Genomic DNA, 11,022 nt, shown 5'->3' with positions numbered 1-11,022 from the left:
CGATCACGCAGTTTATACTTTAGGACAAGTAGAAATTAATATTTTCGGAATTCCAACAATTTTTAATTTATTACCCAATGAAGTTCCAATCGAACATGACGGTATTTTGGGAACAGAATTTTTTGTCCAGAACAAAGCAAAAATTAATTATGAAGAAGGACATCTAGAAATAAATAAACAAAAATTTAATTTTGATTCAAAAAATTATTTTACAATACCACCAAGGTCCATCTGTAACATTCATGTAAAGATTTTAAATAAAAATAAAAAAGAGGGTTTTATTCCAAGATTAGAAGTAAAAGATGGTGTTTACTTAGATGATGCAGTAGTTTCAAACATAGAAGGCATTGCTTATTTAAAGGCAATCAACACACTGAATTAATCAATTGACATTCCAATTTTTGAAATAAATTTAGAAGATTTTGATGAAATACAACAAGAAACTCCAGTAAACAAATATGATATTAAACATGAAGACACATCAATTAAACAAATAATTGATGTATTTTCAAAAAATATTAAATCAGAAAATGTTTTCAACATTACAGGCAACGATAGAGTTGAAGAAATTAAAAAATTACTTCGTCTTGAACACTTAAACAAAGAAGAATTAGAACACATCATGAACTTAGTAAAAAATAATTCAGACAGATTTCATATACCTGGAGAATATTTAGAAGGAACAGATCTCATAAAACATAGAATCATAACGACAGATGATACACCAATTGTAACCAAACAATACCGATTTCCGCCTGTTCACAAAGAAGAAATGACACGCCAAATAAACGAATTATTAAAGCAAAAAATTATTAAAGATTCGGACTCACCGTACAATACACCAATATGGATTGTACCAAAGAAAGATGACTCACAAGGAAATAAAAAATGGAGATTAGTTTTAGATTTCAGGAAACTTAATGAACGCACGGTAGGTCAATTTTACCCACTACCTAATATTACGGACCTACTGGATCAACTCGGAAATGCTCAATATTTTTCAGTTTTTGACTTGGCGTCAGGTTTTCATCAAATCAAAATGGATCCTAGAGATTCTTATAAAACAGCATTTTCAACGCCATTTGGACACTATGAATTCGACAGAATGCCTTTCGGACTAAAAAAATTCGCCAAGTACATTCCAAAAGCTTATTGATCAGGTATTATTGGGTTTACAAGGATCAGAACTATTTGTTTACTTAGATGATATTGTGATTTATGCAGACACCTTGGAGGAACATGAAGAAAAATTTTCTAAACTTATGGAACGATTACGTTTTGCTAATTTAAAATTACAGCCAGACAAATGTGAATTTTTGAAATTAGAGGTAGGATACTTAGGACACATAATAGATAAAAACGGGGTAAGACCCGACCCGAAAAAAGTAGAAGCGGTAAAGAAATTTCCAAAACCAAAAAATGTAAAAAATATAAAACAATTTTTAGGATTGGCAGGTTACTATCGAAAATTTATAGACGGATTTTCAAAAATCGCTAATCCTTTAAATCAACTTTTAAGAAAAGATATTCCTTTTCTTTGGACTGATAAACAACAGACAGCTTTTGATACATTGAAAAGTAAATTATGTGAGGAACCACTATTGAGAAGACCCGACTTCTCGCAACCATTTATACTAACAACAGACGCTTCAGGTTTCGCAATAGGAGGGATTTTATCGCAAGGAGTGATTGGAAAAGACCAACCAATCTCTTACACGTCAAGAACTTTAAATGAATGCGAAAGAAAATACGACACGTATGAAAAAGAAGCCTTGGCCATCATATATAGTGTGCAACATTTTCGTCCATACCTTTATGGTAGAAAATTTACGCTAGTTACGGATCACAAACCATTAGTTTGGTTTCAAAATTCTAAAGATCCCTGCTCCAGAGTAACAAGATGGAAGCTGAAACTAGCGGAATATGATTTTAATGTAGTCTGCAAGGCAGGCAAAACAAATGTCAATGCTGATGCCTTATCCAGAAATCCAGTTGAAGATATTATTGAAGAAAAAGTACAAGGAATAAAAGAAGAAAAAATGGAAGAAACTCAGGAAATACAAGAAAATATAATGATATGTGTGCAAGAAAAAATTGAAAAATATATACATTGTGTAGCAAATGAAACTAAATACTACTTGAATTCGGAGATAATAAGAAATCTCTATGATATGGAAAAAATATTTAAGGACAATGAATCCTATGAAAACTCGGAAATATTGAGAATTCTTCGATCTATTAAAAAATTATTTGAGGACAATGAATCCTACATGAATTTGGAGATAAGGAAAAGTCTCCAATCTATTAAAAGGATATTTAAGGACAATGAATCCTATTTGAATTTGGAGATAAGAACAAGTCTCCCACATATTGAAAAAATAATTAATGAATGCTACACGAATTTGGAGATAAGAAAAAGTCTCCCATCTATTGAAAAAATATTAAAGGACAATGAATCCTACATGAATTTGGAGATAAGGAAAAATCTCCCATCTATTGAAAGAAATTATTGTACAAGTAAAGAAACTTGTAATGTCATAACAAGAAATCAAAAGAAAATACAAGAAAATAATAATCAAGAAAAGAATATACAAGAAAAGAAAAATGAAGAAATCGAAGAAATTGAAAATGAAGAAATAAAAGCACACAAAACAAAGAAACGAGGTAGACCGAAGAAACATAGCACACGTTTGAATACCTCCTTTTCCAAAAAGAGAAGGGGAAGACCGAAAAAGGTATGCAATACAAATAATAAGAGAAAAGAAAAATTTTATAATGAAGTTATTCCTGACGAAATTGAATCAGATCCTGAGTACATTAAAGAAAAATCAACATTGAAGAAACACGAAGAAATTGACCAAGGCTACGAAAATTCGAATTCTGAAGAATCATCTGATGAAGAAGATAACTTAGTGGAAAATAAAAACTGTGAAAATTTAAATAATAAACAAGAAAAATATATTATTGATTGTAGAGACCAATTACCAATGCGAAGAGACAATCTAACCTATTTTCTTTCAGTTAATGGAGATCCTCGAGATAACGGCTCCAGATCATTAGCTAAACGCGAAAAATTACCAAATTTTGGTAAACTTCAACTAGGTATAGCAGAAAAAATAAAGAGAGGTATATATTACCATATTGCTCTTCCAATAGAAAATGAAATAAAAGAAAATTTATCTGATACAATAAAAAGAATTAAATCTACAATTATTTCAATGAAAAACTTATGTGAAGAATTAAAATTGAAAAGTATCAGTATTGCAAAAACAGCCCAAATAAACAATGTAACTTGGGACGAAATCCTATCAATGATAAAATTAATTTTTGAAAATTCATTTGTAAGAGTTGTTGTATGTAATGGATATACAAAATATCCTACAAAAGAAGAATATATGCAGTTAATCGAAGAAGCTCATTCAAGCTCAGTTGGAGGACATAAAGGTGTAACCAAAACTTATGGTCGAATTCGTCAAAATTATTATTGGGAAAACATGAAAAATAATATTCAAAAATATATTCAAAGTTGTCTACAATGTCAATTAAAAAAGTTAGTTAGAGTTAAAACAAAAGATCCAATGATTATTACAGATACACCAGGTACAGCATTTGAAAAAATCGCAATGGACATCGTTGGCCGATTACCAAAAACTAAAAATGGAAGTGAATATATACTAACAATACAAGATAATCTTACTAAATATTCTTTAGCAATCGCACTTCCAAATCATCAAGCTAGTACAATAGCTGATGCATTTATTAAAAAATTTATTTGTATTTTTGGATCACCCAAAGGAGTGTTAACAGATCAGGGAACAGATTTTTTAAGTAATTTAATGAGAAGATTAGCAAAAAGATTTAGAATTCGACAATTTAAAACAACCGCTTTTCACCCTCAGTCTAATGGATCAATTGAAAGATCTCACCACGTTTTAGGAGAATATTTAAAACAATTTATTAATAAAAATGAAGAATGGGATGATTGGTTAGAATTAGCCATGTTTTCATATAATACAAGCATTCATGAAGGTACAAAGTGTACTCCGTACGAGTTAATTTTTGGAAAATTGGCCCGATTACCGTCAAGCGATCCGCCACTTGAACACGAGAAATTAGAAACTTACGACCATTATTTAACAAATTTAATAACAAGACTTCATGAAATGAGAAACATCGCTAGAGAAAATTTAATTTTAGCAAAAGAAAAGTCAAAATTTTATTATGACAAAAATTGTAATCCACAAAATCTTAAGCTCGGAGACGAAGTATTTTTATTACACGGGGGAAAAATTCATAAATTTGCTAATCAATATACAGGTCCACACAAAATACTAGAAATTTTAAACAAAAGAAACGTTAAAATACAAGTTAAAAATAAACAAAAGATAGTACATGTAAATAGACTTAAACTTTCACATATTAGGCAAGAAGAATAAAAAGAAGTTATACTAAATAAGTATAATCTGTTTCCAGATATGGAAACCGGAATAAGGAAAATACTACAACTATGCTTATTATTTATCATAATAAGTCTATCCAACGCATTTATAGGATTCGACTGTGGTTCAACAGAACCTAATATAACGACTCTATCATTAAAACAAGTAGGAGATTGCGATATTCAAAAAAAACCTGTAACAACTGAACAGAGTTACGTACAATTAATACAACTAAGTGGTACTACAAAAACTAAAGTTATTCAGTGTAAAATCAAAATCAGCCGTCATATTGAACACTGTGGAATGTTTTTACACACGACACCTGTTAGTAACGGGCAAGGAGTATATATTCATGAAGTATCTTATGATGTAAGCAACACAATTCATATAACAGGAATTTTTACGCCTACTATTAGCACAAAATTTGCAGATTTAAAAATGAATTCTACTAATTACCGTAGTATTACCCTAGCAGGATCATTAAATCAAGATGGAGATTGTGATGGAGAATCTTATAGTGACGTCTATGGCTCATGGAAAGATGTAGTAGTACAAGCATCGTATGAGATAACCTTACAAGAATATTTTGCGACAGTCAATCTAGAAACGGACAAAATTCATTTACAATCGGGAACAGTTTGTAGTTTATCAGAATCAAAATGTATAGATAGGGAAAATGGAAATACATTTTGGAGTGCTATACCAGAAGATGTTTGTAACCTCAGAAAATACGAAGTAATTTATGAAGGAATAGCAAATAAAACATATGAAATAGGCAGCAATGAAAAAAATAAAGAAATATTATACTCTTTAGTGAGTCAAGACATAACATTTGCATTAGCTGAAAAATCAAGGGAAATGATTTGTGGATATATATATATAAGAACTGAACATCCTAAATTAATTATTCTAGAAACAAGGGCAGGTGGATCACCTTTAAGTAACAAAAAACCGTTAGTTCAAAACATGGATATGTTTTCTTATGTAAATACGAAATTTATTTACGTTGAACGCCATATAAGAAAAGAAATGTATGAATTGTATTACGACGTACTAACAAAAAGATGCCTATTAGAACAAGAAGTGTTAAGAAATGCTTTAGTGCTAGCAACTCAAGCTCCCGATTTATTTGCATACCATTTAATGAAAAAAGAAGGGTACATGTCAGTCTTAGCAGGCGAAGTTATTCATATGATCAAATGTATACCAGTTGAAATTAACTTAAGGGAAACAAAAGAATGTTATATGCAATTACCTGTTACAAAAGATAATAAAACGTACTTTCTAACCCCTATAACTCACATTTTGACTAAAATAGGAACACCAGTAGAATGCAATACATTTTTACCATCAATGTTTATGATAGGAAATTCTTGGTTCCAAATGTTGCCTAAATTAGTAACAGTAGTACAGCCAGCAATTATAAAACCAGACAAGCAAGAAACCTGGAAATATAATGTTCCTCCATACCTAGCTACTAGTGGGTTATATTCACAAAAGGACCTAGAAAAATTAAGAAATCATATTATGCTACCAGCAGAGAAGCCTATAATTTTAAATACCCTCGCAAGAGGAATAATGGGACAAACTATACCTAACACAGGCTTTAAATTTTCAAATGTACTAGACAAAGAAACAATAAATAAAATAGCAGAATCAGCATGGGGAAAAATCTGGGTTACATTTACTAGTTTCGGAACTGTAAGCGCAGGATTTATAGGCATAATAATAGTAATGAAAACAATCAAATTTATCGCTGACACCTTTATACATGGATATGCATTATATAGTGTGTTTGGATGGTCCCTACACCTTTTAGGTTCCATATGGGACTCAGTAACTAATGTATTATTACATTTAGGAACGGCCCCCAAGACTCCACCAACGCAAAATCAAAACAACCAAGAAGGAAACGAAGCTTCAGCCCCTATAGAAGAAATTAACCTGCTGCAGAAAAAAGAAGGTAATAAAAACAACGAAGAAGTAATTCAATTGTACCCACAACTACATAACAATTCAACAACCTTCCGATTATAAGATGGCAACTACCTTTCTAAATATACTAAATACCTTATTAAAAGAAAACACGAAAGACGACCTCCTAATTAATTCAAATTATCAAGCACCGGCGGACGCCATTAATCAACCTCAATATGTTACAGAAATAAAATATAAACATTTTATAATTTGTAGTACAAGTGACAATCTAGAGTTATCGAGAGAAAATGCAGCGTATCGTTTGATTGAAAAATTAACCAATGGAGAAAATGCATTTTTGAAAAAAGCAACAGTGACATTTAAAATAAGACTTATTCAAAAACTAAATGATTACTGTTATAAAAAAGAAATGGGTATTCCGAAATTCTCATTATTTAAAACAAACGTATCAGAAACTACAATAAATTGGTTAGCAATTTGCACTGCAGGAAAAATAAAAAAAAACAGCTATATCAAGTGACATCTTAACAGCAAAAGCTATATCAGCATTAATAACTTTAGCAACTTTACATAATATAGAAAATTACAGTAATTCCCTTGAACATGTAATAACTAAATCTTTTGAAAAAATGACAGTCGTGAATGAAAAGAAAAATTCTTTTGAAAGTACAAATTTTCCTTCGACTTCCTCATCCTACAAAAATGAAAAAAAGAAAAGTTTTAAAAAATGTACTTTTTGCGGACATCGCAAACAGAACATTTATCATGATATATAAAAATAATTATACTTGATTCTGTTTCAGAAATGGAGATTAAAAATAAAATGATCTTATTAATCTTTGCCTTTTTGATAGGAATAAACAAAGGCACATTTCAAATCATACCACAAGATGTTCAATTTACGCAATCACCAGGATTATATTATGAACCTCTTAAAAATATAAATTTTCCTATTGGTGAAGTAAAATTTATTTATTATGTTAACCACAAACAATTATTCAGCAAATTAGAAAAATTTAAAAATTTATATGAAAACAGTAAAAAAAATTGCATATTATTCTGCATTTCAATAAGAAATCAACTTGAATATAAAATAAAAGAATTCGAAGCAATAATTTACGAAACAAAGAAAATTATAACTGAAACAACAGAACCAGCACAAAAAACGGGCATATTTAACTTCATAGAAAAAAAGGAAACAATTAATAATATCACAATGAAAACTACAAATAAAAATACGTTTATGCAACAAATTTTTATTTTAGATCCTCCTAGTCCAAACGACATATATGAACAATTATATTCAATTGAAAAATACATTAGAACGTTACAAAATATACAAGAAATTCTTGTAGCTTCAATGAATAATAAATGGCATCAATCCATTCCAGTTGAAAAAGATTTGCTAAACTATACCATAGATACTAAAACTCTTTTGAAATTTTTAAAAGTCGAACCTTTCCATTCAAATAAAAATTTATTTATTGTATACTCATTTCCAAAACAAATATCAGAAAGCTTTAAATTATTTAAAATTTATTCATATCCAAGGTTTTATAATGAATCTTTTATTTCTATAAAAGTAGACCTCAAATAATAGGTCTTTCCGAAGACAATAAAAGGTACTTCTTAACCTCAAATCTTAAAGAAAAATTTACACCATTTATTAATCACGTTAAATTAAACCCAACTTGTGAATCCAATATATTAATTAATTCAAAGTACCACAACTGCAAGTTTACTATTTCAAATGAATTCCCATTTTTAACACCATTACTAAAACATAACTCTTGGATATATACTACTAAAGAATTAAAACAAATTGACATACAATGTTTTAAAAAATCGTTTACTAAATTATTGAAAAATAATGGAATTCTAATATTACCATCAGATTGTTCAATAAGAATAAATAATCAAACTTTAGCCATAGAAATAGAAGAAATGAGTAACTTACCTTTAAAAACACCAATTGTTATACAGGATAATGTATTTGTTCAAAGCCCTAACAAAGAAATTTTAAATATCGATACTCTTACTTTTAAAAATTCTACTAAAATTATCAATGCAGAAAAATATAAAATTAAAAATTATTTATATTTAATTGTTATAACAATAACAGTAATTAATTTAATTGCTATAATAATATTATATTTAAAGACAAAAAAGACTGGAATTACAGAAACAAATGAATTACTGAGTGATTACGTAAAAAACGAGGTTTGCACAGAATTAATGGAGAAAGAAGTAAAAGGAAACAGAAACACAGAACAATAAAAGAAAATGAATATTATAATTTGATTTATTTTTCTTTTCATTAAAAATTTTTTTTTCTATTATTATATATACAATAATTATAATAAGACATGTCACTATCAAGGTCCAAAATACTGAAACAAACAAACACAAGTTTTTTTTAGTTAAATGCAAATAATAAATAAGAAAATAAATTTTACACACTTACACGATTCACCTGATGACCATTTATCATCCATTTCACACCTCCAGCAAAGAAGGGAGTCCCCAAAGGATCTGTCGATTCCAACACGTGCCTTTTTAGACTAGAAAATCCTTCATCTATTGAACAATAAAAATTCAGTTTCCACTCCATAGGAAGTTCCATGCGCATACGAAAAGTTTTCAACGAAGTTCTCTTCTGCTTATAACCTAACGGCTGAAATTGCTCATTAAACCATTGATCATATTCGCACACCTGTAAAGAAATTAAAATAATAATAATTCAAACAATAGAAGAATACATTTGACACAATAATAAAATACGTACTCGAATCATTGAGTCACCAACAAATTTAACTTTTCGGTTATATAAAACAAAGGTTTCTCCAGTATCAAAACATTTGTCCAACAAAGATTTATGATCGTTAATAATCGAATTCTTTTTCGCAGCAAACTCAGCAGGCAAAATGATTGTTACACCTTCGTATTCAATTGTCGGCAACTTGTTAAGAATTCTTTTATTTCCCTCCCAGGATATAAGTTCTTTATCAACCTAAGTTATAAACAAGATACCAAGTATGTAAACAAATAGAAATTATATTTTAATAGTAAATAAATAAAAATAAGTAACTTACAATTTTAATCCTGTTGGACTCAAAAATGAAATATCTTCCCTCCAAATAAAATATGCCATCAGGTCCATGAACATTTATCTGTAGCATTATGGCAAATTTTATTAAATCAGCACAAGGTAGTAAAGTCCACCAGTCTCTTCCTATATAATGTTTTCCATCATGAAAAACGACAAACGGAGCGGAACATCCCTCTCTTGGATTCCAAATGTCAAACTCCTTCAGTGGTAGAATCAGTCTTTCAAAAACAGCCATAGAATTACAAGAATCCTTTGAATTGAATAATGAAAACCAAATGCTTCCCAATTTCAATTTATTGGTCATAACATAATTTTCGATCTTAACAGGAGGTATATATTCAATGTTAATATTGTCCTCCTCTTTTGTGACATCATTGTCATCGCTTAAAATTTCCACAGACACACTATCCGAATCAATCTGTTCCTCTACACTTACAACAGCTACATTCACAACATTAGCCTCTAAATGTGTAGTAGGTACATTTTCAGCTTCACTATTTTCTTCTGAGTCAACACTGTTTTTTAAATTTTTTCCAAGAACAATTTCAACTTCAGTATTTTCCACTATCTCAATAATGTTATTTAAATCCTTTACAGGCACATTTGCAGCCTCACTGTTTTCTTCTGCATCAAGAATAATTAAACTTTTAGCAGGTAGTTTTCCAACTTCACTATTTTCTTCTAATTTTAATTTCTTGTCCGGCACGTCAAAATTGTCATCTAATTTCCTCTTAACACTTGTAGAAGATACCATATTTCTAGACGTACACTCCTCATCTAGTTCCATGTCACAAATTTCAAAAACACTAGCAACATCCGCATCAGTAAGATCTTTTAAAATTTCTAAATAATTTACATCTTTGAATTCTGAATCCAAAAAGTTGTTTAAATCAGAAGCACAATTAGAACGAGACATTTTTCTTTCCCGAAATTTTTTCCTTAGCGTATCACGAACGTAAAAGAAAAAGACCAATTAAGGAAAACAGACTGTACGAAACTGAATTTTAGACATAGATTCGTTTTCGCTTTAAAAATTTTTTTTTTGGGAACATACTAAAAAAAAAAAAAGGTCATCAAAATTTTTTTTTTGTTCCACAAGCAAATGTTGAATTTTATAAAAATAATATCTATTTGTATACTATAAATTTAGAAGATTGATAAATTGGTAAGAAAAATAATTATTATAATTCATATAAAAATCATATATAAAGAATGGATGGAATGCGTGCACATTAATAAAAAAAACATACACTAATAACAAATATAATTATTGTAATAAAAATCTAGTGCTCTACAATAAGGTTTGAATGAATACTTCTTCAAGAATGCAAGAATGGATGGAATACAATATTTCAAAAAAATAAATTAATAAGGAAAATAATTATTATAATTCAGATAAAAATAAAGCGAAATAAAAAAAAGGTTTGAATAAAAATTCTTATTTGAATGCATAGAATACATGCATGAACAAGTAATAGCATCTACTCTACAATATCAATGTAACAATAGTTTGAGCATGTTTCGTTTCTCTCCCAT

General features: G+C 29.1%; 1 protein-coding gene across 1 annotated transcript; it reads right to left on the bottom strand.

Annotated features, from left to right (window-relative positions):
* Positions 1-8,800: 8,800 nt before the first annotated feature.
* LOC122503263 lies at positions 8,801-10,402 on the bottom strand. The gene is made up of 3 exons (XM_043613738.1): positions 9,470-10,402; positions 9,163-9,387; positions 8,801-9,090 (listed from the first exon to the last, which is right to left on the bottom strand). The coding sequence occupies exons 1-3, from the start codon at positions 10,400-10,402 to the stop codon at positions 8,830-8,832; spliced, it is 1,419 nt and encodes a 472-aa protein (XP_043469673.1). The 3' UTR covers positions 8,801-8,829.
* Between the last annotated feature and the right edge of the window lie 620 nt (positions 10,403-11,022).

This window comes from Leptopilina heterotoma, unplaced genomic scaffold (assembly GCF_015476425.1).
Source record: "Leptopilina heterotoma isolate Lh14 unplaced genomic scaffold, ASM1547642v1 Lhet_251, whole genome shotgun sequence".
Classification (NCBI taxonomy): Eukaryota; Metazoa; Arthropoda; class Insecta; order Hymenoptera; family Figitidae; genus Leptopilina; species Leptopilina heterotoma.
The sequence above is the reverse complement of the archived record's forward strand: the minus strand, read 5'-3'. Positions and strand labels throughout refer to the sequence as shown.